Consider the following 26350-nt stretch of genomic DNA (forward strand, 5'->3'; position numbering starts at 1 on the left):
AGTTTTCTTATGTTATATATGTAATACTTAGATCCTATCAGTTTCTTCCTTGAAACTGAGAACATCGTCAAATCTTAAGCCATTAATCTCAGTCCTGCTGTAGATATCCAATTCCTTCGACAAGAAATCAGAACTGCTATCTGGGTCCATAATGTCATTTGATGCGACCAAGACCAAGCCCTGGATCTGATTAATGGAATAAGCTTAGGTACAAGGTCAAGTAAGTGGATGGAAGTGATGACACCGATGAGGTTATTGTCTATGGTAAAGTTAACGGCGTCTTTGATTGATCTCACGGTAAGCTCTTGATCGTTAGCCGTGAGCTGTCTTTCAGGCGTTGTTGTTTTTGCGTTATGGTTCAGGCCATTGAAGCCATGCTGATCGTCTTTGTCGACTTGTGGTCCGTCAATTGGTAGACCATTTGCAGAATGTGCCTCAAAAACGCCAGCAGAATTGTTGTAGACGATTCCGTTCATGATCAAGAAAACAGGGAAGTTTGGTTGCTTCCAATTCAAGATCTTGCAAACGATCGAATTAGACGAAAGGAATATTAAAGAGCGACTAGCCCCATTTCTAGAATTCACCTTCACTGCTCTTATGTGATTAAATACACTGTTCAATGTGAGGTCAATGAAAGTATTGAGGTTCAGTTGAATGTTGCCAGCAAATGGGATGCGGTCCAATTCGTAAAGTGAAGGGAAAACAAGCTCGATGCTGCATCTGATATCGGTACTAAGAACGTTCAAAAATGTATCAAGAGGGAGGTAGATAATCCTCAAAAGCTTCTTTATAAGACCGATATCCTTAACCGTCATCTTTGAAAGATCATTGATGATCTTTTCGTAATCGAATAGACTTGACGATATCGTCGTCAACTGTTCAAAAGTCAAGTTGGGTAAAAGAAGCTCGACATTATCAGCGACAGCAATTGACCAGTGAGGACATACAAATGGTGAGCCATCGTTAAGAAGACAAACTTTGATCCGCAAGTAATCACCAGAAAGAGAGGTGGCAGTAACAAACGAAGAATTAGATTTGGCGCCAGGGGCAGTAGCCAGGGTGACCTGGTTTCCAACAGCCCCATTGCTTCCTTTTCCATCTGTCTGAGCATTGTTGATGTTAGAAGGAGACAAGAAGTTGTTAGGCGACAAACCCTGTCCATTGAGCTTGTTGGTGGGCTTATTTTTGACGAAACTGGTAGACGACTTCCAGTAGGTGTCATATTTCGTTGTCTCAAGCAAAGTGCCTGAAAATGGGAAAATAAGCTGGTAGTTGAACTTAAGTTCACCAATGTTCCTCAAACGCAAGTCAAAAAGCGGAAGAACAGTCGAATTGAATTCGAGGGACGACGTATCAATCTGTTTCAAATTCAAGGCGGTAGTTTTGGCAATAAGACGGGTACCGAACTTGGGGAAAATCTCAAAGTCAATTCTGAATTCGTTCAACGAATCCACTTCAGTCTGGAAAATGCAGCTCGTTGTTTCTTTATCTCCGCCGTTTGTAGGAAGTAAAATGTTTCTAGGGACAATGTCTGAGATATTGGATGTGATGGTTATTCTACCGGGTTGGAGGCCCGTGGCAGAGTTGAACAAATTGATAGATCCCTTCTCGTTGGAGAAAATAAGTTCAATTAAAACTTTTTGCTCCAAGAAATTGTGTCCGTATCTTCTAAGAGGAAGAATTGGAGGAGGCAACTCCAAGTGAGGGATCAGGTCGACATTCTTTTCAATGTCACCGCTATCTTCAGAATCCTCCTCTTCATCAAGGATGGTCACCGAACCATCTTGGAAAGGTTTGTGCCTAGGAAGCGAGCTTTCAGGAATAGAGTCCATAGTGATGTCTGCTCCAGCCCTCTTTTCCTCCTTCGCTATGTCCTTTCTGTAAGACAAAATATGGTTAAGTACACCAATGTGACCTTCAATAACGCAGTAGTACAATACATTGTAACCATCTTCATCCACAATATCAAGCTTAGCGCCAAATTTAATTAACTCTTCTGTAGTCTTGACATGGCCTTCAGATGCTGCGTAGAAAAGCGGAGGCCACTTGTTTAAGCCATCTAGCTGATTCACAGCAGCTCCAAATTCAGATAGAAGTTTGATCAAGGCATAGTTTCCTGAACGGGCAATTACGTGTAATGGGAAAAGGCCCTCCACATCTTGTTGATTGATCATTTCTGGACTAGTATCGTCGCAACGTAATAAATATTCCACCGTCTGATAGTCACCGAACTTACAAGCGTAGTTCACAGGAAGATACTGTAACTTCGACTCATTGGTAACAGGATACCTGTTGCTGCCATGCTGGACCAAACTTTTGATAATATCGAAATTGTTGTGTTTGATGGCAAGAAGCAATGCTGACATCGATTCGTTGTCAAGGTCGTCAAGGTGACTTTTTGGGAAGTGAGGTAGAAGGAGGGTCAAAAGCTCAATGCAGCTATTTTGGGAAGCATAATGAAGACAAGTTCTACCATTCATATCCTTGCGGATCAAAAGCCTGCCCAAGGCTTCTGGAGAAAGGTTCTGTATGATGTACTCGATAATAAAAACTCTGGAATGGTCGACGTTATCCACAGAAGTGACAACTTTCACACCGTTGTTAATACTAACATGTTGATGCTCCTCAGAGGCAGATACTGGCTGGATAGAAACACATTCATGGACAAGGGACTTGTTGTTATTAAAATCCTCGGAGCTTAACTCAAAGTCAATATCGTAGTTGATAAGGTCAAGGAACGTTTTAAGGAAAGTGTCACAGATTTTGAGGTTGCTAATAGCGAGTAGGAAGATCTTGGAAAACTTGTACTTGGAAGCAGCTTCGCCATGAGGACCCTTAGAGGAGGATCTCACTTTCTCGATCCATCTGTTCAAGACCGACACATCAGTATCTTTAAGCGTGGCAACGTTCACAAAACTTGAATAGAGTTCATCAATCTCAGACGTATGGAAACCAGTAAATGAGTTGTGACGAGAATTGGGGAACGTAGGACTGAAGGAAGCCTTATCCAGACTGATGTCCTGTTGGTCAATTCCAGATATCGAGCTGTGTCTGGCAATGACCTCCGAGTAATTGGATGGAGCCAGGACCAGCCTTCTACCCCTGTAGTTCTCCAACACTGAATAGTCGCCGTCCATGATAGACTCCAAGTCGAAAAGCGACTGAATCACCAAGTCAGAGAGCTCGTTGATCTCATTCTTATGGAACACAGGCTGCACGCTAACGGCAGTTTGCAAGAAAAGCTCCTTCGTATGAGACTTGGACCGTTTATCCCATTTCTTCACCACCTTCAGAAACCCCTGCTCGTTCAACTCAATGAACTGCTGCAAACGAAGCAAGTCCTGGTGGATCTTCTTAAAGTTCTGGTACAAATTAAGAAACAAGATGGAGTTCTTGAAATTGAGCGCCGAAGAGCTCACCGACGGGTCCAGAGCCATTTCTGAAGACTTGGTAAGAAGCTCCTCCTTCTTCATAATCAAAAGGTCCAAGTTGATCGCCATATTGGCCTGCTTCTCCAAGTAAAACAGATTCACCTTATCCAATTCACGCTCCACCCTAAAAAAGAAACTCGCCTTGTTATCCTTGAGCTTCTGCTGGATCTGGAACTGGCTGGTGGGCTCCGTGTTGGCCAAGTCGATGCCTCCACCCAACTGCTTGATGAGCTTCTTCAACGCCTTGTAGTCGATGAAATGGCCCGAGTACTCGGGGAGCTCAAGCTGGCGAGAGGCCAAGTACTTTCCAAACTTCATGTTTTAGGAAAAGAGCTTTAAAGCGGAAAACTTCGGCTGGCAGGCGATAATTTATCGATAAGTAGTCTTCCAAAACCACGTGGACCGGGAGGCTGCGAAACGGTTTTAGTGTATTGTGGAGAGAAAATCACCGGTACCGCGAATGGGTGCAAATGGTGGGTACTGGGCTGGCTGGGGGATGTTTGGAGGGTTTCGGAGGTTTTTATATAAGGATTTGGATTTTTGGTGATGACTTTGGTCAAATGGGGAGATAGTGTTGGGCTTTGGATTTTTTTCGAATAGGTGGTTTTTACCTGGTTTGCCTGGTTTTTGTCTACTTCTGACACTACCTTGCAAAAGCCTCACTCATGTCATTATCATGGGTAAACTACAAAGACCGTTACTACAGACCTTTACTGCTTAATTTTTGTTGATTTGCTAATTAGCTTCTTCCTTTGGCGTGAATTCTATACATTTTTGCTTTTTCCATTCACCTTCCCTACTTAGCCTCTTCCTTGGCCTTGTCGAAATGCTCCTTGAACTTGTCTGCGTTCTCCTTGTTGCCGAATCTGATGGCCAAGGTCTGAGCCTCTGGCTCTCCCTCAGAAACGTCGGCAGCGACAGTGTACACCCACGATCTGTCAGAACCAATGTTGGCCTTCAATTCGTAGTCTGGCTGGATCAAGTGGTTGGCACAGATCTTCAATGTCTTGTCTCTTCTCATGACGACTCTGGTCTTGCCGCTGGTCTTATGCTTCAAGAACTTGACATCTCCTGTACCTCTCTCTTTCCATTCCTTGGTGTCACCGTGGAATCTGAATAACTTAGCACGCACCTTGAATACGACATCCTCGTCCTCCTCGTTGGTCTTCACATCAACCTTTTCCAAGTGGACCAATGGCTCAAAGTGGACGTCGGCCTCCTCTTCATCGGCGGCATCATCGTCGTCCTTCTTTTCCTTCTTTTCTTCCTTCTTGTCTTCCTCCTTCAGCTCCTCCTTGTCATCTTCCTTCTTCTCCTTCTTGGCTCCGAACATGGAGAACACATTCGATGTAGGAACGCCAGATGGAGCAGAGGACTCCTCAGCCTTTGGTTTGGTATCTTCGGCAGACATTATATATCTTTGTTTGAAGAGGTTGTGATTGTGGATGTCTTCTATGGAAACTTTTTCCTTCACCTTCCATGTCGCGCGCACGACATACTACATCGACTACTGTCTAGGTGCTTTTCTGATAATTCCTTATATATGTAAAAATTCAGCTCATGTTTTTGCTCAATTGTATGTTTGGCAACGCCTATAGTAATTTTTTTTTTGTAATAGGTTTTTCTTTAGTTGACTTAGTCGTCCATTTCGGATGGCTTGATCAATCCGGCAACCTTGAGATCCTTCTCTCTCTTGATTCTGTTCTGTTCCTGCTTCTCGAGCTCCTTGTCTTCAGCGTAAAGGTAGTCTGTGGCGTCTCCACCGAATTCCTTGATCTGAACAAGGAAATCTCTTAACGTACCCTTGAACTTGTCTAGGTCTTTGTATACGCCAGTCAACACATTCAAGAAGTTCACGAGCTGATCTCTTTGCAAGTTTTCGAATGCAGATGATAACGAGTTACCCAAGTATTCCTTGAGGTACTGAGAGTTGGTAGTTCCCTCAGCGGCTTGTCCTGGTGGATACAAGGGTTCCTTGATAACACCATCTTCAACGAGGTGAAGTAGTTGTGCGAGGAGTTGTGCCTGGTAGTTGAAACCAGATTTGTGGTCTGGTTGCGTCAACACGTAGAAGGTGTCTGAAAGAATTTGGAAGTAAAAGTTCTCGTAGAAAACCTTGGTGAAAGGAGTACTTCCAAGTTTCTCAACGTTCTCAATCAACTCAATGGTCAACGACAAACCGTTCTCTTCGACCTCCCTGTTGTTGTGTCTTAAAGCCCAGAGAGAGGCATTGATCAACAACTGGAAAGCCTCACCTGAAAGTTGCAACAAAGCTTCAAAACATTTAGAATTGATCTCCTTCAACAACTTGTAGTACTCAACTCTATGCTCAGGATATTCGACAAAATCATTCTTGATCATGTCAAGGGTGCATTCAAAGACATTTTGAAGTATGAGAAAGACACCGGATGGAATCATGTGGCCAACCTTAGAGACCAATGCAGTCATACAGTTCAACACTTCAGCATCACGAGCATCTGGAACGTTAGATTTGTAGTCTCCCAAAACAGCAGAGAACAAAGGTTGCGAGAGATCACGGACAATCTCATCCAAGTTGTCCGCCTGGTTGATGTACGTTTCAATCATCTTCAAAATCTCCTTTTTGATGGTTCTCAAACCTCTAACCTTAGGAGTCTTTGTAGCAATGACACCTTCAGATGCAACCAAGTTGGAGATCATTTCACTGACAGCCTTGTACAATGACAACATATCAACATACATCAAACCAAGTTGAGAATAGAATCCTGGACCCATAGCCTTACATACAGCCACATTAGTCTTGATGATATTGGCGATGATCTTGACATTCTCACTGTCCACCAACAAAGTGGAGTCTTGGGCAGCTCTTTCGACAATAGCCTTCCATGCAACGTTTGGCAAGGACATTAAGTCTCCTAAAAGCTTGTCACGAGCGTCCTTTTGGGTCTGTGCGCTGACAATGATACCGCAGGCTTCGTAGAAAGTATGCACCTGCTGGGGCAGCAAATCTTCGGTGATGGATTGAATGTTGCGGATAATCTCAACAATAAATGGCTCCGACTCAGCCGGTTGGGTAACGACGAAATGTCTCTTACATTTAGTTGTAATCTTGATGAAGGTATCACACGCCATATCTTGGACACCCTCGTGAGACTCGTGCATAAACTCAAACAACTTGTTGACAACGGTCTTCAAGAACTTCCAATGAGCCTTCAAGAACCTGGGGTATTGGCCAACAATGTACATGATATTAGATGCGACGACGGCCTTGTTGTCCTTGCCTCTCTTTAAATCAGTCAAAGACAACAAATCCTTGATGACGCCAACAAGGAAACGCTTTTCCATGTCCTCGTTCATCGTACCAGAAATAGAACCAATGGCCCAACATAAGGTATTGATGTTTTGCCACGACCACTCACTCTCGTCGATCTGTCTTGCGAGCTTCTCTTCCATGATGTTCTGTGTGTCAACGACATCTGAATGCGTCAAGTACACAAGAACTTCTCTCATAGACTTGTACAATTGAATAGTATCACTCTCTTTGACGAATTCTCTAACAATTTCGCCCTCATCGTTTTCAACAATCAAGACTTCCTCTGGTCTGACCATGTTCTCAATAATGACTAACCTCAATTTCGAGAGGATGCTTGCATATTTGTGCTGTCTCAATGGGAACTTGGCCAAGACTGCTGGGTCTGGAGCACCGTTGGAAGAAGGACGCAAAGAAGAGCCATATGAAAGTTGCATCAATGGACTCAACTCATTAGCAGGCAAGTTTTGGATTTCTTCGAACAAACCTTGGACGAAGCCAGTCCAGAAATCCAAACACGTCTTGAACAACTCACGCTCTTCGATTCTGGAAAGTTCAATTAAGTACTCCAAGGAGATGAGAAGTAGCTCCTTCAAGCCATCGGCCAGTTCTAGAGCCAGAAGGTGGTTATGCAAAAACGTGCATAAGAACATAGCCAAATCTTGCAAGAAAGACTGGTCGTCAGAGTTAGCAACCAGGTAAGACTTCTTGAGACTCGTACCAGTGTTTAAAGGAACAATGGTGACAATCTTCTCCATAGAAGCCTGGAAGAAAGATACAAACTTCTCCTCGTTAGCAGGAGAAACTAAACTGGACACTTCGGTCAAACACTTGAGGGTGATGGCTCTTGTATCGGCTGGAGCCAAGAATTTGTTGGTCAACAAGTGTAAAAGGTCAGTTTCAAAGATGTAGTTTAAAGGAATCCAGTGGATGTACCTTAAAAGGGCATTAAGGGTAGCAACGATCAAGGAGACCTTGTTAGTCTTGTCTAAAATTTCGTAACACAACTTGAAGATCTGCTCGAACTCGGCCTTCAAGCTCAATTTTAAGTTGTTGGCTTTAGCCTGGGTCATGGACTCCTGAGAGAAGTCGAACACCTCCTCACTCATCAACTTCAAGATGATCATGTTGTTCTCACAAACATTAAATGAGGATCTAGAGCTCATGACAATCTCAGGAATAAACTGTGGCCAGTTGTGAGGCCATTCTTGCTTCAACACAGACACCAAGGTCAAATCGATCTTGTTGATAAGTGCTCTCTCACTCTTGAAAATCTGTTCATCATCACACAAGGCAATGATCATATCCACAATAAAGTTTCTGATACCCACTCTCTCAGTCTCAGGAATCGTCTTCCATCTGTACTGAATCAACTTGTTCAAGCATGACAATGCAATGTACTTGGACTGGGCATTCTTCGACAGAGAAAGAATAGCATCAGCACGCTTCCACGAGTCAGGGTTCTCCTGGAACTGGTTGAGCACAAGCTGTGCTTGTCGTTGATCAGGGCCACTCTTGTAAAAAGTTTCTACGACTTTATCGAACAAGTCGAGATCGAGATCTTTGGAGAAGTCGAGAATCCCCTCCATAGTACTGAACTTTTTCTGTATAGTTGAGGAAGTTCGGTGGTTTGCCACAAGCTGGATGGTTAGTAATCTACACAAAAGTGATGATTTCTGGTAAATCTGGGCATATTTAATAATCAACAAAAAGATCCTCCAAGGGAATAAAAATAACATAAAACAATCGAAGATCTTCAAATGATAACATGACGACCGAGACCCTCGGACACGAACGCCGAGGTGATATATCGGTGAAAATGGAACAAGCTCAGATTTAGCAGGAATATAAGAAATGACATACTTCGTATTACGCAATGGGTGCTGCGTGTTGGAAGGGATTGGGGTGAATTAGCTCGAAGAGGGTGGATTGGTTATATAGAAACAAGATAGAAAACGAATTGAGAAGTCGTGCGCGGCACAAAAACCACGAAGGGGACATACATTTAGATAGCCCGCAGCGGCTAGGGTACCCGAAGTGTGGGTATGCAGGTGATAGACATCAACACAGAGCATTCTCTACGATTATGGCAGTAGTTAGTATATGTGAAAATGTATTGTTTATTTTAAAGGGAGGGGCACACGCTTATTTAGTGGCAAAGGCAACACCCTTCTCAATGTTCTTGGACAATTGGTCAATGGCAACTTCCAACAACTTCTTCTCGTCGTCGCTGGCCTTCTCCAAGACATCGTACTCAACAGAGGCAATACCGCTCTTACTCAACTTAACTGGAAGAGAGAAGAAGTCCAAGTTGTTGACCAACTTCTTGGCCTCGGAAGCACCCTTGATGGAAGAGTCCAAGTAGAGGAAAGTACACTCGGTAACGTCCTCACCGGCAGCAGCCTTCAAGAGAGATTCGGCCAAACGGTAACCAGCGAAAGCCATGGACAAGGTGGCGGAGCCTGCACCATCCTTGGCCTTGACAACCTCGTCACCACCAAACTGGACACGGTTGATCAATTCCTTCTTCTGCTCAGCAGACAACTTGTCGTAGTGGGACTTGGCGCCCAACGAGTACAATGGCACAATGGTCTCGCCAGAGTGGCCACCAACGACTCTGATTTCAAAGTCAGTTGGCTTGGTCTCAGATGGGTAGAGCTGAGAAATGAAGGTGTTGGCACGGACAATGTCCAAGGTGGTGACACCGAACAAACGAGCAGGGTCAAACACGCCCTTGGCCTTCAAGGTCTCGGCGACAATTGGAACGGTGGAGTTGACAGGGTTGGAGATGATCAACACAAAGGCCTTTGGAGCGTTCTCGGCAATGCCCTCAGCCAAACCCTTGACAATGGAAGCATTGATGTTGAACAAGTCGTCTCTGGTCATACCAGGCTTTCTTGGGACACCAGCTGGGATGATAACAAGGTCGGAGCCCTTGAGTGACTCAGCAAGAGCAGTCTTGTCCTCCTTGGAAGAAGGCAAGAAAGACTTGGTGGTGGCGTCAGTGTTAATGTGAGACAAGTCAGCACCAACACCAGGCACGTTAACAACGTCAAAGAGAGACAATTCAGTGACCTGAGGATTGAGCTTCAAAAGGAGCGACAATGGCTGACCGATACCACCGGCAGCACCACAAACAGTAACCTTAACCATGATTATTCAGAAAAAAATATGTATATAACTCGAGAGTTGGGGCGAAAAAAGTGGATCCGGGGTGCCTTATATAGGGAAGGGGCCCCCAGAAACTGGGGAACCCGCGCCAGGTGCACATGGGGCAAACAGAAAGCTCCGGGCGCCCGGGCCCGAGGAAACGCTGGGAGGATCCGGTTCTGGCCGGGCGGTTAAAGACGTTTTGGTTAGAGAAGGAAGGAGAAATGTTCGGATAAACTGGGCTGGTTTTGACAGGTGTGGCAGGGACAATTGAAAAAGCAGCTTTTGATTGGTTGAGGGAGTTCAGAGGCAGAGAGGCAGACAGGCATAGAGCAATCTAGGCAATGCCCACTACTTTTCACCCTTCAAGTAAAAGGCCACGTCTTTTTGTGGGTGATGGTCTGGCGGGAGCTGGGTCCAGTCTGTGAAGGCACGTTAAGTATGGGCCAGTTTTGGTTGCTGGAAGGTAGAAGCATTCTGCCGGTCTGCGTCAGAGGTGGCTGCGAAAAAACCCCAAAGGCCCAAAACTCTAACACCGGGCGGTATGGCGTTAAGGAAAGAGCGTTGGAGGGAGTGAATTGGGGGAAGTGGTGGGGGAGTTAGGGAAGTGGAGTTGAGAGAATGGCGTTAAGTTATGGTGGTAGTGTTTGGTGGTGGATTGGGGGAGGGGAGGTGCTCTGGTAGTGTGAGTATGGGGTTGGGTGTGGTACTGGTTATGGGGTGGGAGGTTCGCTGGAAGAAGAAGGGTAGGAAGTGTAGTGGAGGTGGAGGTAAAATTTCTGGTGGAACTAAGACTATGGGTGGAGTTGTAGAAGAAGACTGGTGGTCTATGGGTTCACCGTTGGGGTCTTACCGGGTCTAGTTGGTGGGCTGGTAATGGTCTTACGAGCATATAGGTAGGATACCACAAATGCTTTAGTTACGGAAATTTGGGCCTGAAGTTAGAGTGGTACCCGATTTATCTACTCTGAGGTATAAGAGGTAGATTCCAATATTAGTACCATCTTGTCAAGTACTTATGGGGTAACTAGTACCCTCTGTCAACCGCAGTTACTAACGACTGGTAGAACGACTGTAACTAACCATTCTAACCAGCCATTCAACGGGAACAAGGACCCTAGAAGAGATACGTTGTTCGCTGTTTGCTGTTCTCTTACTGTGGATGCTAATTTTCCAAACGACCTTGGTAAGGATTCCAGCTATCTTCACGAGTCCAGCATTGGTTGTCACAGTTATGATAAATTAGATGACAAACGAAGCACCAGGACCATTTTTCTACAATTTACTGTACTTCTACCTTCTGCTGAACACCAGTATGATAGCGGAAGTTCAGAGGCGGAGAGATGTCTGGCAGCCCAAGTAAAAGTACTTCAAATGTAGCACCACATATCTTTAGAGAAAGTTCAATAATCACAGTTCAGATGTCCAGAAGACAACACTAGACGGCAGAAGCCGTCTTGCAACGTCTGGACCTCTACCTAGGACGTGTCAGTTAGGAGAAAACTAACCACACTCAGAACCGTCCATGAAGTCACCTCCAAGAGACACTTAACCCCACCAACTATCTTCGTGTAACCAGCATCACCTTATTGAAAACGTCAACAACTTCTTACTCAATAGACCTTCAAAATCACATTGTTCCCGGCGTCAAAACGTATAAATCAAGCCACATCTTGACTGTTCTGCTGCACGAAGTGCTAACCAAGCGAGACTCCACAAACGTGAAAAGTGGACCAAGCGAGGCTCCACAAACAAGAAAAAGTGGTCCTCGTCTTTTCCTTATAAAAGCAAAGAAACCTCCAACCATCTCCCCCTTCCAGTATGTCATGATCGCCCAAAATAGACAGCTAACAGTCCAGAGCTTATAGTAAAAAGCTTAAAACCAAAGTGTTACCGTATCAGCCCCGGCAGCCCCGCCACTCCAATCGACCAATCCACCAAAACAAGAAAACACAATGCCCTTAATTTAGACCCTTCTTGGTCCTTTCTGGTCCCTCTCGGAGTGCAGCCGTTCAAAGGAACCGGACCGGAACCGGAAAAACCGTGCATGGACTTTCCAATTTAGCCAAGTCAAACCGAAATCGAAACCGAAATCGAAACCGAAACGGATGCCTTTCTTTTTCCTTTCCGGAATGTCCATTATACTATCCACCCTAGGGAACCTTGTTGGCACTGGTGCCGTGTCCACGTAGCATTCCCTTACTACAAAGAACCAAACAAGGTACAGAAAAGAGACTTAGACAAAACACAGACAAAACACAGTCAAAAACACAGCATTGTCATAGCCCTCAACAAAGCATGCCCAAGGAAAAATCTCCCCAACCAGACCCTCTGCTGGCTCTTTTGCACCATTGTTCCGTGAGCCTCGCTTAACCATGAACCTCCTCCACCTACTAAGAACGAAAAGGCCAAAACCAAAAAATAAATGAAATCTCCACACCCAGCCCCACGGGAAAACGCCTCCCCCAGCGTCGCCTCACACGCCATTCCCAGAATTTTCGAATTTCACTGGCTCTTTCGCCCATGGCGTTTCTTCGTACTTCCTCGCCAAGCCAGTCTTTGAGACATTGCGAGCGCCGCAACCAAGTACGAGTGATGAGCGGTCGTCAGATGGCACGGGAGAGGGAGATGAAAGCAAAAAAACGAAGACAAAAAGAATAAGCAAAAAAACAAAAGGCAAAAAACAAGGGAAATCGTCTCCTTTTATACCTCTCAGGGAACACCTCCTTCCAATACATCCCTTCAAAACATCCCTTCCATCTACCTGCCATGGGAATGCCCCTCCGGTGTCCTGGCTGCCCCACCTAAAATAAGTGCGAATTCTTCTTGTTCAATGTGTGTGTGTTTTCTTTTGCCTGCGTGCGTGCCCTATCCAGGTCACTACTGTCCCGTTTCCCCAGTATATATAATCTTTACGAGATTCGGTTGGGCATCTTTTTTTGCCATAGTCTTCTTTTTTGTCATTTGGATATGAACAACCCTTTCAGAAGATTGTCGCTGTCTAGTGACGACGACCCGTTTGATGTGCCTGAAAACTACTACGGTGCAAGCACTAACCCTGCTCAGGCGCCTAAGGACTCCCGGTTTGGTAGGGTCAGGACGTTTTCTGTGTTTGAGGCGAAAACAAACCGCTTGAACAGTTTGCGGTCGCCTACCATGTCGACTTCGTCTACTGATGACGCTTTTGATGACCGCCTGTCGCTGGCAACGTCTCCTACGCCAGAGGCTACCGCTGCGGCTCAACCACCGGCTGTGGAGAACCTCAGAAGAGGCCTGATTGTGCCCATGTACCATGATACTACCAGTACGGACTCTTTGGGAGGCCCTGCTAAGCCTGTGGAGATTGAAAAACCTATTACCAAGAGAAGAGCTTCTTTGGACCTGTCGATCTTGTCCCCTAAGAAGTTCTACATTAACGATATTGATATGACGCTTAAGGAGCTTTTGCAGAACGAGGACACTGACCATAATTTCCAGATCACGATTGAGGATCTGGGCCCTAAGGTCTTGAATTTGGGAACGGCTAACTCTAACGGTTATAACCAGTTTGCCGTGAGAGGTACTTACCAGCTTTCCAACCTTCTTCAGGAACTTACCATTGCTAAACGTTTTGGCAGAAACCAAATGATCTTGGATGAACAGCGGCTCTGTGAGAACCCTGTCAGAAGAATGAAACGTCTTATTCTGACCCAGTTCTGGAGGGCTCTCACCAGAAAGCTCACTAAGGATAACATTGTTGAAATGGCCCGTGACACCAAGATCGTTGAGGAGTACGTAAACGAGGAGGGCGTGCTCATCAGAAACGCTGAGTCCGTCCGCTTGTATGTGCCTCATAATAGAGAAGATCAGTTCAAATACTTTAGCACTATCAAGGAGGAGAACCCAGATATCACCTTGGATGTCCAGTACCTTCCAGAAAAGATCGACGCCAACTTCATCAAATCCATCAATAAGAAGCCTGGTCTTTTGGCTTTAGAAGGTAAGCCAAATCCTAATGAAAAAGGCGATCTTCTAAACGAGCCATATGTTGTTCCTGGTGGCAGATTCAACGAACTCTACGGTTGGGACTCATACATGATTGTCCTTGGTCTTCTTCTAGATGCTACTGCCGAGGACCAGAGAAACTTGGAGTTGTCCCGTGGTATGACCGAAAACTTCATCTATGAGATCAACTACTACAATAAAATCTTGAATGCCAACCGTTCATACTTTTTGGGCCGCTCCCAGCCCCCATTCTTGACTGACATGGCTCTTCGTGTCTATGAGAGAACTATCGAACTCAACCCTAGGGGCGTTGAGGATGCTCTTGATTTCTTGAAGAGAGCCACCGTTGCTGCTATCAAAGAGTATGACACTGTTTGGTGCTGCAAGCCACGTCTTGACGAACGCACTGGCCTTTCTTGCTACCATCCAGAAGGTGAAGGTGTTCCTCCTGAGACGGAGGCATCGCACTTCAATGCTATCCTTGCACCTTACGTGAAGAAGCACGGAGTTACCCAACTTGAGTTCATTGATATGTACAACAACAAGGAAGTGCATGAGCCTGTTTTGGATGAGTACTTCTTGCACGACAGAGCCGTGAGAGAATCAGGTCATGACACGTCCTACAGATTGGAAGGTAAAGCAGCTTACTTGGCCACTGTTGATTTGAACTCGTTGCTCTACAAGTACGAAGCTGATATTGCAAAGATTATAGAGGAACACTTCGGTGGAGAATTGCTTGATCCTCGTACAGACATTGTCCACACCCCAGCACAGTGGCGCGAGAGAGCTGAACTTCGACAGAAGAGAATGGATGAGTACTTGTGGGATGAAGAAGACTCGATGTACTATGATTACCACATCAAAGAGCATAAGAAGAACAAGTATGAGTCTGCTACGTGCTTCTGGCCATTGTACTCGGGCGCTGCAAGCGAGCATCAAGCCGATAAGCTTGTTCGTAACTCACTTCAGAAGTTTGAAGAGGATGGAGGACTTGTGTCAGGAACAGAGAGTTCTCGTGGAGAGGTGAGCATCAACAGACCTTCGCGTCAATGGGACTACCCATTCGGCTGGGCCCCACAACAAATGTTGGCATGGATCGGCTTGAACAACTACAACTATAACGGAGCAGCCAGACGCCTTGCTTATAGATGGCTTTACATGATGACTAGAGCCTTCGTGGACTACAACGGTGTTGTCGTGGAAAAATACAATGTGCTTGAGGGAGCCGTTCCTCACCGTGTGACAGCAGAATACGGCAACCAAGGTGCCGACTTCAAGGGTGTGGCTACGGAAGGTTTCGGATGGGTCAATGCCAGTTACCTTTTCGGGCTCACCTTCTTGAACTTGCAAGCACAAAGAAGTCTTGGTGCCTTGATCCCACCAGATGTGTTCTTGAAGAACTTAAACGAATCTCAGAAAGAGCTCTACACATAGACAGATTACTACATACCCTGTTCTGTCAGTTTATCCGCGGATGCTCAGTGTCGATGCGGCACTGCCAGACGCACTATGAGCTAGCTTCTATGTTTCGGAAGATGACGTATAAACCTTTTTTTTTTTTTTTTCTGTCCGATGCTGTAGGTTTGTTTGTCTCATTACATCATCGCGGTGTTACAAACCCTCATATATCCGTAAGCCTAACACACTCTATGGTACTGAAGCGAGAGTGTCCAGACCCGTACACCAGCAATGTTGGACATTGTGCTTTCAGCCCATGATATTTTGCAACGTCAATACAAACTAATTGCACCAAACCCAGGCTTGTCCGATAGATTCCGCTCTTTTACCGTCAACACGTGTCCAATAGTCTTCTTATGACCAGTTTACTAAAAAGCCTGTTTCTCAGAAACAGCACCAGGGTTCACTGCCAGCTGCTCCATCTTACATTATCGGCGAAAAGAACAAAGTCTCTGTCGAACAACACGTTCGATACGGCCGTGGAAGCCGCTGAAAAACTCGTCCAGCCGAGTAAAGAAAAGTCGTTCGACGATCCTTTTTCCATAGTCAGCCATGAAATGTCCTCGTTGGCCAAGCTGATAGCGAGCTTGATCGGCTCTGGCCATACCACATTGAACAGAGTTTCTAGTTATTACTTCGAGGCCGAGGGAAAGAATGTCAGGCCGCTTGTGGTGCTTTTACTTTCAAAGGCATTGCTGAAAATTCCGGTGGAGGACAGAAACAGAATAAGAATCGATAACCAGGATGTCACTGACCAACCAGTGTACCCAGGAACACCACAGGGTACGGTTGTGGCTGGCAACTCGGTGAACAAGTCTATTTCGCCATTGGCTGTTTTGCATGGCATCAATCCGAAGGTTATTTTGGACCCATTGTCGAAACCTATGGATAGACTTCCGCAGATGGATGCTGCCAACGGTATCTTGCCTAAGCAGAGGAGATTGGCTGAAATCGTGGAGATGATTCACACTGCATCTTTGCTTCACGATGATGTGATTGACCTTTCAGATGCCCGCAGAGGCCGCCCAAGTGGGAACATTGCTTTCACTAATAAGATGGCTGTCTTGGCTGGAGACTTCCTTTTGGGCAGAGCTTCGGTGGCCATTGCCCGTTTACGTAATCCTGAAGTCATTGAGTTGTTGTCTACGACGATTGCTAACTTGGTGGAAGGTGAATTCATGCAATTGAAGAATACTGTTATCAGCAGCGATGACTCTACGGTTAATAATGATGGTGATGTGAAGAACATCCCTAAACCTACAGGCAAGGTTCCTGTGGAGCAACACAACTACCGCGTTGACAAGCCAAAGGAGGTTGACCATAAGGTTAACGTGGATGCTGCTTTTGAATACTACTTGCACAAGACTTACCTTAAGACGGCTTCTTTAATGTCCAAGCTGTCTAGAGCTGCCGCTGTGTTAAGTGGTGCCCAGGATAACATCATCGAGAACTGCTACGAATACGGCCGTAATTTGGGCTTGTGTTTCCAGGTAGTTGACGACATGTTGGACTACACTTCCAGTAACGCTGCCTTTGGTAAGCCCAGTCAGGCTGACTTGAAGCTCGGCTTGGCCACCGCCCCAATCTTGTTTGCATGGAGAGAGGAACCAAAGCTCGGTGAGCTCATTGGCAGAAAATTCAGCGAAACTGGTGACGTTGAAATCGCTCGTAGAGCTGTGGAAAAGTACGACGGTTTAGAGAAGACTCGTGCCATGGCCCAGGACTACTGCACGCGGGCCCTTGAAAACCTTAGACAATTGCCAGAGTCGGACGCAAGAAGCGCTTTAGAATTCTTGACCAACTCTGTTTTGACCAGAACAAAATAATCATAAGTACATAGCATATAGAACGGCACAGATACTGAAACCCGGGAAAAATGGCTGCAAAAGTAAAGGCGTTTAAGCGAGCAAATCGCTATTCAGTGCACGTGACACAACTTGCACCAAAGGGTTACCCGCCCTCCAAGCTCCATCCTATATAAGCGAGGCAACCGCACCTCCATCGGAAAAAGGCTGTCGCCAGAAGATCAATTTCGAAATCGTACATGGTTCTTGCCTTTTACCAGAACCATCCGGGAATTGTCTTTGTTAATGGTGTACTGTTTATTTTTTGGAACCTCCCTTCTCAAAACCAACTCAAGTTTTGATTGGTTTATCTTTCTGGTGTGGTCTCTGAGGCCAGAGATCCCATTAGAAAGATGCAGAGAATCTGATTTTGGTATCAATGAGAAGAGACGATGTACATCTATGCTCTTTAGATGCATTTCGTTTCTCCCCTACTCGTCCTTCCGAACTATTTTCTTATTGACCTATGCTATTTACAATGTTCTATGACTTACTCGCTCTCCTTCTGTCTCAAACGAATCAACGACTGACCGTACAACTTCTTGGAATCGGCTATTTTCACGTAGGAGCCGTTACCGCCGGGCACTTGTCCCTTGACGACCAAGACACCGTTGTCGCCGTCAGCATGCAAAACTTCGAGGTTCATGGAAACACAGCTCTTTCCACCCATACGACCTGCCATCTTCTTGCCTGGCAAGATACGGCCGGGATCTTGAGTAGGACCCATGGAACCAGCAGATCTATGCGCCAAAGACACACCGTGAGTAGCTGAAAGACCCTTGAATCCGTGTCTCTTCATCACACCAGCAAAACCTTTACCCTTTGTGGTCGACTTGACGTCCACAAGCTGGCCCACAGCGAAATAGTCAGCTGTGAGCTCCACGCCTGGCTCGATGAGGCACTCATCGTTTCTTACTCTGAACTCACCATAGTTGGCCTTGGTGGTGACACCAGCTTCGTTACAGATCTTGACCTCGTGGTTGGTGACGTTCTTGGTCTTATCCTTTTGGCCTAGAAGCACAGATGAGTAGCCGTCTTTGCTGTGAGTCTTATTGGAAATCACCTCGCACGAGTCGACTTCAAGCACGGTAGCAGCATATTGCATACCAGTTTTCGTGAACCAGGAAATCATACCTCTTTTTATACCTAGAACACCGGGTCTGGCCAAAAGGACTTTTCTTTCGTTGGCTGATTCCAAACAGTGGTTGATTTTTGGAGAAGCGGTTCTCACATGAGGAACAGAATGGATGGATGGGATTTGAGCGGCGTTTCTGGTGGCAATAAGCGACCTTATACTACCAGGAGCCTGCTTAGTCGCAAGGTTCCAAAGAAAACCGGCCATTTTTGGGTGTTTTATATGTGGCCTTCTGAGGATGTCTGAAGTAGTAGGTTAAAGTCTCACCAAATTTTTCAGCATATTTCAGGTTTGCGCACGACCATACTAAAGACTGCCAAAGGAAGCTAATCAGGCAAAAGTCTACAAAACAAAGTGTCTTTGAATGCTATTGTATTTACATGGGTTAGAAAATCGACTATTTGATCTTCTTTTGCTTAAGTCTAATCGTCTCGTCGTCAACATAGAGACCCTTACCCTTATATGGCTCAGGCTTCTTGAACTCTCTGATTCTGGCTGCAAACAACTTCACCTGCTGCTTGTCGATACCTTCAATTAAAAGACGTGCTGGGGACGGTAAGGATGCTTTCAAGGCACTAGGCACTTTGTACTTGGGCGTGTATGGGTATCCGACCTTCAATCCGACAATCTGTGTTCCATTCTCCTCCTCCAAAAGGGCTCTGTAACCGACACCGACGAACTTGACAATGGCCAAGTGTCCCTCGGAAGTACCAATGACGTTGTTGTGAATAATTGCTCTGGATGTGCCCCACATGGATCTCTGGACCTTGTCGGTTGGATCATCAACCAGGACTGTGATCAAGTCTTCATTTTGCTCGACCTTGACAAAACTAGGTACAAGAGTTTTCAACTGACCCTTTGGTCCCTTGACGACGATATTCTGATCTAGCATGAATCTCTGTTTGCCCTTAACGAACGATTTGCAGAACTCTGGAGGAATCTGTTCTGTGCTGACCTGAACGCCCTCTACCAAACGGACAGGGGAAACGCCAACAAAGGAAAATTGTGGCCTGCTGCTGGAAAACAGCCTTATGCTTCTGGCCAAGATGTTCCACCTGTTCATCATATTGACTGGACTTTGGTGGACTTTGATGGATTCGAGACTGTGAGTGTCTGAAAATTTTGTTGGTATGGCTAGGACACCTGTACACCAGAACCTACCGTAGCCATACTCCACCACCCCCATTCCAAAAGAAAAGCCTATGGTTTGTTGGAAATACCGTTGATTTGGTTAATAGCAGGGGTTTGGACTTCTGGCTATATTACGTTGTCCGTGGTGTTGGTGTTGGTATGTGTAATGGCTGCGAAATGGCTATGTATGGGTTCCCTTAGCCTTACACGTCCTAGGCAAGACAGAATAAGACCAAGAGGCAATGAATAGACCTCGAAATATTATTGAGCTTTCGAAAAGAGCTTTTAATTTCTGGAGATTATCCATTTTTATGAAGAATGGTATTTTAAGGACTTGAATACCCTTCAGCAAGACAAGATGCACTAAAGGTATCGATTTTCTCCAATATAGGACTACCTCCAATCAATTCAAATCTCCAGGATTAACTTGTCCCATTTTTACCCCATTCCTTCTTTATACTGACTGGTATTGGCCATGGTTTTACTGTTTGCAGCCAGTGTTTCCTGCATCTTGGTGCAACATCAAACGCACACTACTACTTGAAAATTCCAATGCTCATCGGATACTTCTTATCGGTACAACTCCATTATGGTCAGAAAACTCAAGCATCATGAGCAGAAGTTGCTCAAAAAGGTCGATTTCCTCAACTGGAAACTGGACCAAGGCCACAGAGACACCACAGTCATGGCCACCTACGGCATCACCAACAGAGAAGACTACCACAAATATAATAAGATCTGTGGTGACATCAGAAAAGTAGCACATAAGCTTTCTTTGCTACAACCGAACGATCCTTATAGAATCAAGCATGAACAGCTTTTGCTCGAGAAGTTGTATAATATGGGCATTTTGACTACCAAGTCGAAGATTTCAGACCTAGAAAACAAGATCACTGTGAGTGCTTTTTGCAGAAGACGTATTGGTGTTGTCATGTGTCGTCTTCGAATGGCACAGAATATGAAGGACGCTAACCTTTTTGTTGAACAGGGACACGTCAGAGTGGGTCCTAATGTTATTACAGATCCAGCTTACCTTGTTACCAGAAACTTGGAGGACTACCTTACCTGGGTCGACAGCTCCAAGATCAAGAAGAACTTGCTCAAGTACAAGAACAAGATTGATGACTACGATTTGGCCTAAGCTTTTGCTCGTTTATTTCGTTGCGATGACTATCCAATAGTTCATCTATGTATATTAGCTAATCAATGCATTTTTTAGGTTAGAAGTTGGTATTCATCATTCTTCTCACGGCACTCTTTCTGTTTCCAGGAATCAAGTCGTCATTAGACTGTGATCCATTGTCATTCAAGTAGGCCGGCTGAGATGGTTGTTTAGGCAAAGAGCCTGCGGGCTTGAACTTTCTTTGGGACTTAAACTCATCGACTGGGTTCAACATCACCACAGAAGTTCTTGATAATTGGTGAGGAGATGGCGTGCTTCCATTTTCTTCACGAATAGATGGAGGCATCTCAGAGGTTGGTGATCTTAACGTGGTAAAAGATCCACTCTGAGATAAGTAAGGAGAAGAACCGGCGCTGGTCTCACCGTTGTGATGTGCTCTGCCCTTGCCTCTAGGCTGATAATCTGTGAATGTCTCAATCGTTGAGCGACGGATTTCCGATGCACTAGGCAAGGACTTCAATGGGGGTAGCTCCTCTGGAGGTGGTGGAGGAGCCATGTATTGTTGAGCTGGAAGCTGGGCGTATGGATGCTGCAGGTATTGCTGATGAGGCATGTTGTATTGCTGGTAGATTTGAGTTCCGTCTTCAGCAAAAATTGGAGCTTCATCGTAGATAGAAGATGTGGTGGTCTTACGCTTGTCGTATTGCGTGTCACCCTTCAACTGATCGTTGATTTGCAAATGGTCAATGTCAATCTTTGGCAATGGCTGACTGGAGTCAGCCTGGAAAGAGCCGTCTTCGCCAACAGTAGCATTAGTTTTCGTTGAGTTCGAACGGTCAAAGTAGACTTTATAAACAGACTTCATTCTTGCCAATTCCTCAGCTTGTTCCGGGTCCAACTCCTCACGTTCTTGGATATCACCTTCACCTTCGTCGTCACTGACGTTCTTCATGAGGTCGAATGCAGATAATCTAGGAGACCTGGTCATTTGAGTTTTGGGATCCATTGATGTGTTTGGGGTAGGTGTGAGCGAACGATGGTCGGTAGTATCCTCGTTAGACGCGTCATATGTGGTATCAATATCTCTGGATGGCTCATTAGCAAAGGATTCACTTTGCTCCTCGAAGGGGGACTTAACAAAGATAGCTGGAGCAACTTGACGAGCAACATCTTCTTCTTCTTCTTCCTCGTCGTCGTGGTCAGACTCTTCTTCAAATGCCTCCTTTGATTTTCTAGGCTCCTCAAAATCTTCCTGGTCATTCTCTATGATATTGTTTGTCTCAACAGGCTCTTCATGGTGATCTTTCTCGAGAAAAGGTCCACGAGAGTCGCTGGCATCGGCGAAATCGTCAGAATCAGTTGTTTCGTTTACAACCTCGCGTTTTCTTGGAGATGTGTTGGCAGACAACAGTTGATTAATAGGCAAAGTGTCTTCATTTTCATACTCCACAGTGAAATCGTTCGTGCTCAGCTTGGAAGTATCATTGGTATCGTCACTGACTTCCTCCTTGGTGTTGAAGTACTCCTCGGCATTAAGGGAAGCAACGGAATGGTTGGGAAGCGTGCGGTAGTCTTCTTTAGTAAGTTTACCCACTGGCGTCTCCTTTTCAGCCAAATCGCCATGTTCAAATCTCAAGTGTGACTTCTGAGGAGAAGTGTTGGTACTGTCACCAGGCGTGACAGAGTTATAACGCAAATGAGAGCCTCTTCTGACCGACAAGCGGTTATCAACCAGGTGTCTTGCAAACTCCTCCAAAGAGGCCTTAGAGCTTGTTTGGTGGTGGTAAGGCAAAACAAAGCCATCCACGGTATTTTCATCACCTCCATTACGCGTGGAAATGGAGCCAATCTCGGCATTGGACTTTTGCTGGGACGCAACGTCCATGTGTCTGGAATGAGGACGGACCGAGAAACGGTTATCGAATGGATCGTCCTTGGCGTAAGCAGGGAAATCAGGAAGGGCCGTAGCATCGCCATTCTCATCAAAGTCTGGGTCATGCTCCAAGGACTCCTTCTTGTTTTTCCTATACCTCCACCATAAAAGGAACCCCAACGCAGCAAACACCACGGCGACCGGGATACCAATTCCCAAGCCGATTTCAAGCCCAGTAGTGGAAACAGGTTTCTCGCAGGCGCTGCTTTTGCTATTCTTGCAAGGGTCGGCCAGGGAGCTCAGCGAGGACAGGGAGGTGGCTCTTCTGGCAAGATCAACGTCAAAGTCCGTATCAATGGTAGTCGGGCTGGGAGGCATGATTGGATGATTGGATTAAGCGAATGGAACGCCGCTAGCGGCTAGTAACGAATGAATAAAAAAAAAAGGTAAAAAAGAAGGAAACGGAAGGTAAAAGCAAAGTATAAGCGAATGTCAAAGGGCAGCCAAGCAGGGCGAAACGGACCACAACAACAAAAAATCAAGCACCCAAATTCAAATCACCTCTTTTCAAGAGCAACAAGTTAAAAAGAGAGAGTAGCTTGTTTGGAATCACTCGAGATCAGTGGTTAATGCTTTATTTTTTTTTTTTTTTTTTTTTTGCTCTACTTTTTGATCTGATTCACCGTGTCGCGCCACGGCTACCGGTGCACGGATGGTAACGAAATATTCCCTTTCCTATTCTTCTCTTTTTTTGTTTTTTCGTTCCCTCCCGCCCAGTAAAAAGCGCCTTACTTTGGGGACTCTGCGGCTGCCTCACAAAATAGTACAGAGAACAACACTGGAAAAGGGTCGGTGTATTTCCACACAGAGCTTAAATTTACCCTCCATATCAAAAACTACCGCCGAAAGTGGCCTCTCTATTTCCAAATTACACGTTTTTTCCTACCCCTTACTATTCCGTTCCTGGAATGAATGGGGGTTATTTCTGTCCCTCTGAGCCTCCTCGACACGCGCTGGTGGGTGCGGGTTGGGCCAGGCGCCGACCGACCGTCGCTGCATCCTGTCTTTTTTAATTCTACCTGTTTTCTGTGCACTTTGTTTATTGACGTGGGCGCGAATGGTCTAAGCCTACTGTTACCTATCTCGCTAAGTAGGGAAAGAACACTTAGGCTCTGCTGCCTAGAACTCGTCTTACATCTCGCCTAGCTTACTTGGCTTGTGTGGGGGGGCCTGTCACGCCGCTTGTGGCATCGTTTGTTGTGGCTTTCTGGGCGCTTTCACTTACCATGTCTGCATCTGATCGTAGAAATCAACCCTTTTACCTTCTGGAAGGTTACCAGCAATCACTTTTCTCAGGTAATCTACCAACGATCCGTGGCCGCAGGCCACAAAAGCCACAGCGCCGTGGGCTTCGGAAATGTCGTCCTTGATGAGGCTCTCCATGTCTGGACGTCCTTCTCTGAACTCAACAAACGGGAACTTGCTGCGTAACGCTTCTGCAATGTCAACATCCTCTTGCTCTGACTTCTTTTCGTCGCTGGACACGCCGTCATCGAACGATTGAACAAAGCTGGAGCTTAATCTTTCTTGTGGACGCGTCACGTAAACAATGGCTTGCACCGTAGTGCCCTCTAGTCTCTGCAACTCCTCGTAAAACCACTCAATCAGGTTCCAGTGACGAATCATCCAGTACAACTTGATTCTCTGGTTACCTTGTCTCTTGGTGAGATCCCAGGCGCCAGAGTAGAGTCCAGGAATACCTCTACCTCCTGCAATGAAAACGACATCGTTGTAGTGCTGCAATGGAGCTTTGTGGCCATATGGACCTTCCACAGAACACTTGATCTTGGCCTTGCGTTCTGGTTGCTGGCTCAAGTACTGACACAAGCTGCTGGACATGCCGCCCTTGACCTTGATGTAGAAAGTAATCACCTTGTCTTCCACAACAGAGTCAAGAACGGTGAATGGGTGCGATTGCCAGAAACAGTTGGGTCTGAAGAAGTAGATGAAACAGTGTGCCATAGGGAATGGCTTCCAGAAACGGTTTCTAGGAATCTTCACCTTCAAGTTCTCATCGTCAAACAATTGAACCTCGGCGGTCTTGATACCAAACCAGGCGAGTCTGCAAAATCTGGCAAACTTGTCAAAAGCCCAAACGGCTGTAGCAGCGTACATGTATGGTTGGAAAGCATGGTCAGCGATATGAACCCAGGCACCAGCAATGAACAAAATGGCCAAAATGTTGTGACTGAGAACAAAGAATTCGTAGTTCTTTTGACGGATAAATGTAAGCGAATGGCCCATCATGATAGCAGCTGCAATGGTTGCAACATATCCCAACTTCATATACAATTCACCATTACGTTTCTCGTACTTGCCAACACCTTTACCATTGAGTGTCATACCGGCACCGTGAGCGATAATCAACATGAAAAGAATTCTAGCGTACCACTGGTGAATGATATTGAATCTTGAGTACGACCAACCAGAGATGTATTCCATAAAGTTGTTTCTTCCTGCGAACAAGACAAGCTGTGGAATCAAGTAGATAGCAATAACACCAGTACGGTCTGCTACCTTTCTGCCCATTTCGGTATCCTTCATAGGCCAGACGACGTTAGGGGTATCATGCTGGTAGTTAGCAACGTTGAAGGCCAAGCACAAGATGAACCAGATGAAAATGAGAATGGTCTCCAATCTCGTTGGAATGACATATTGAATGGCCTTGAAGATCATGCCATGTTCACTAACTTTTCCATTAAACAAGCCTGGCAACGTAATGTACTTTCTGTAAGTATTCGAAACCTTACCGTTCAAAGAGTGAACAAAGTTAGGGAAAGCAAACTTGGCAAGTCTACAAAGACCAGCAATAAGCACCACAACTCCCCAGTAGGCAAGAAGAACCCAACTGTAGTAGTGAGCATAGTTGTAGTTGTAGTATCTGTGCAACACCGAATTGTAAGCACCATCGATCTTCTTCTGAGAGATCTTCACAGGCAAACTAAACAACTTGGTCTTATTAAAGCCTGGAACGGCGGAAGTGTTGGTGACCAAGTAGTCTGTGGCGTTCTTGTAAGCGTCCCAGAACTGAGTCTCAGTCAAATTATACTCAGAACATCCATCAATGAACACACCAACCGCCTTAGGGTTGGGCATTTGCTTCAAACACTGAGCCATGGAGCCCAAGGCAGGCTGGTTCTTGACATTGCAAAAAGCAGCTTCATCTTTTTTTCCAAAGAGGGTAGCAGTCTTCTCAATAATAGATTCACAAGCATCCACAGTTAATTGGTTCTTATGATAGATCATAAACCCATCTGAAGATGCAAGCACTGGAGATGCTAAGCATACAGCGGCTAAGAGGTTGACCAAGGATACCATTTTTTTCTCTATAAAAGACCAAGCCAGCCAATCAGCAGATGATTAGATCAAATTTTCAATTAGCGAAAAGCGGGCTTTGGCCCACCTTAATATATGATGGCGGCCGGAATTGATGCCTGGCAGGATGATGCAAAGTTAGGTGGCTTTGCCTTCGGTCGAACCTGGCCCCAACCGAATCCAGTTTTGCAACTTGCAACTTGCAATTCGCCAGCTAAAAATACAGGACCACATGCATTATCCGAATGCATGGTTAGTGTCCATGGGGAGGTACCTCAAGCTGTACGAAGCTTTAGTGCAGTCCCAGACCTGTCACTTAACGATGACAGCTGGTGCCAAGAAAAGTCAATTTATTTCAATAGCTGTCAGCTATCCTGTCAAATTTTTCCCCCGTGTCCTTATCTTTGTCAAGTTATTTTGTATCCGATAGGCCAATTGCGATTTAGATGAGCTCGCACACGAGGAGGGTAGGCTTTGGTCTCCCCCAAATTCGTTGACATAGAAAATTTTTCCTTCCTTATGCCGAACCACGGCGTCCAGATTCATCAGATAATCGC

General features: G+C 45.6%; 11 protein-coding genes across 11 annotated transcripts; 3 read left to right on the forward strand and 8 right to left on the reverse strand. All coding sequences in view use genetic code 12, as the record gives it.

The window, feature by feature from the left end:
- Positions 1-27: 27 nt before the first annotated feature.
- Positions 28-3749, reverse strand: PHO81 (Pho81p; the record flags this gene model as incomplete). The annotated part of the gene is made up of 2 exons (XM_025484631.1): positions 28-186; positions 213-3749. 2 exons carry the CDS (start codon positions 3747-3749, stop codon positions 28-30), a joined length of 3696 nt encoding a protein of 1231 aa, XP_025339562.1.
- Positions 3750-4227: 478 nt separating this feature from the next.
- Positions 4228-4842, reverse strand: YRB1 (Ran GTPase-binding protein; the record flags this gene model as incomplete). Its single annotated transcript, XM_025484632.1, has 1 exon — positions 4228-4842. The coding sequence occupies one exon, from the start codon at positions 4840-4842 to the stop codon at positions 4228-4230; it is 615 nt and encodes a 204-aa protein (XP_025339563.1).
- A 224-nt stretch (positions 4843-5066) lies between these two features.
- On the reverse strand, positions 5067-8309 carry CRM1 (exportin; the record flags this gene model as incomplete). The annotated part of the gene is made up of 1 exon (XM_025484633.1): positions 5067-8309. One exon carries the CDS (start codon positions 8307-8309, stop codon positions 5067-5069), a length of 3243 nt encoding a protein of 1080 aa, XP_025339564.1.
- Positions 8310-8865: 556 nt separating this feature from the next.
- Positions 8866-9873, reverse strand: MDH1 (malate dehydrogenase; the record flags this gene model as incomplete). The annotated part of the gene is made up of 1 exon (XM_025484634.1): positions 8866-9873. One exon carries the CDS (start codon positions 9871-9873, stop codon positions 8866-8868), a length of 1008 nt encoding a protein of 335 aa, XP_025339565.1.
- A 2967-nt stretch (positions 9874-12840) lies between these two features.
- NTH1 (alpha,alpha-trehalase NTH1) lies at positions 12841-15288 on the forward strand (the record flags this gene model as incomplete). Its single annotated transcript, XM_025484635.1, has 1 exon — positions 12841-15288. The coding sequence occupies one exon, from the start codon at positions 12841-12843 to the stop codon at positions 15286-15288; it is 2448 nt and encodes an 815-aa protein (XP_025339566.1).
- A 380-nt stretch (positions 15289-15668) lies between these two features.
- On the forward strand, positions 15669-17138 carry CXQ85_000909 (trans-hexaprenyltranstransferase; the record flags this gene model as incomplete). Its single annotated transcript, XM_025484636.1, has 1 exon — positions 15669-17138. One exon carries the CDS (start codon positions 15669-15671, stop codon positions 17136-17138), a length of 1470 nt encoding a protein of 489 aa, XP_025339567.1.
- Positions 17139-17646: 508 nt separating this feature from the next.
- On the reverse strand, positions 17647-18498 carry CXQ85_000910 (mitochondrial 54S ribosomal protein uL3m; the record flags this gene model as incomplete). Its single annotated transcript, XM_025484637.1, has 1 exon — positions 17647-18498. One exon carries the CDS (start codon positions 18496-18498, stop codon positions 17647-17649), a length of 852 nt encoding a protein of 283 aa, XP_025339568.1.
- Positions 18499-18688: 190 nt separating this feature from the next.
- On the reverse strand, positions 18689-19357 carry MRPL6 (mitochondrial 54S ribosomal protein uL6m; the record flags this gene model as incomplete). The annotated part of the gene is made up of 1 exon (XM_025484638.1): positions 18689-19357. The coding sequence occupies one exon, from the start codon at positions 19355-19357 to the stop codon at positions 18689-18691; it is 669 nt and encodes a 222-aa protein (XP_025339569.1).
- Positions 19358-20011: 654 nt separating this feature from the next.
- On the forward strand, positions 20012-20563 carry CXQ85_000912 (snoRNA-binding rRNA-processing protein; the record flags this gene model as incomplete). The annotated part of the gene is made up of 1 exon (XM_025484639.1): positions 20012-20563. The coding sequence occupies one exon, from the start codon at positions 20012-20014 to the stop codon at positions 20561-20563; it is 552 nt and encodes a 183-aa protein (XP_025339570.1).
- Positions 20564-20642: 79 nt separating this feature from the next.
- On the reverse strand, positions 20643-22796 carry CXQ85_000913 (uncharacterized protein; the record flags this gene model as incomplete). Its single annotated transcript, XM_025484640.1, has 1 exon — positions 20643-22796. One exon carries the CDS (start codon positions 22794-22796, stop codon positions 20643-20645), a length of 2154 nt encoding a protein of 717 aa, XP_025339571.1.
- A 903-nt stretch (positions 22797-23699) lies between these two features.
- FRE10 (Fre10p) lies at positions 23700-25796 on the reverse strand (the record flags this gene model as incomplete). Its single annotated transcript, XM_025484641.1, has 1 exon — positions 23700-25796. The coding sequence occupies one exon, from the start codon at positions 25794-25796 to the stop codon at positions 23700-23702; it is 2097 nt and encodes a 698-aa protein (XP_025339572.1).
- Between the last annotated feature and the right edge of the window lie 554 nt (positions 25797-26350).

This window comes from Candidozyma haemuli (assembly GCF_002926055.2).
Source record: "Candidozyma haemuli strain B11899 chromosome Unknown B_2014730914, whole genome shotgun sequence".
Classification (NCBI taxonomy): domain Eukaryota; kingdom Fungi; phylum Ascomycota; class Pichiomycetes; order Serinales; family Metschnikowiaceae; genus Candidozyma; species Candidozyma haemuli.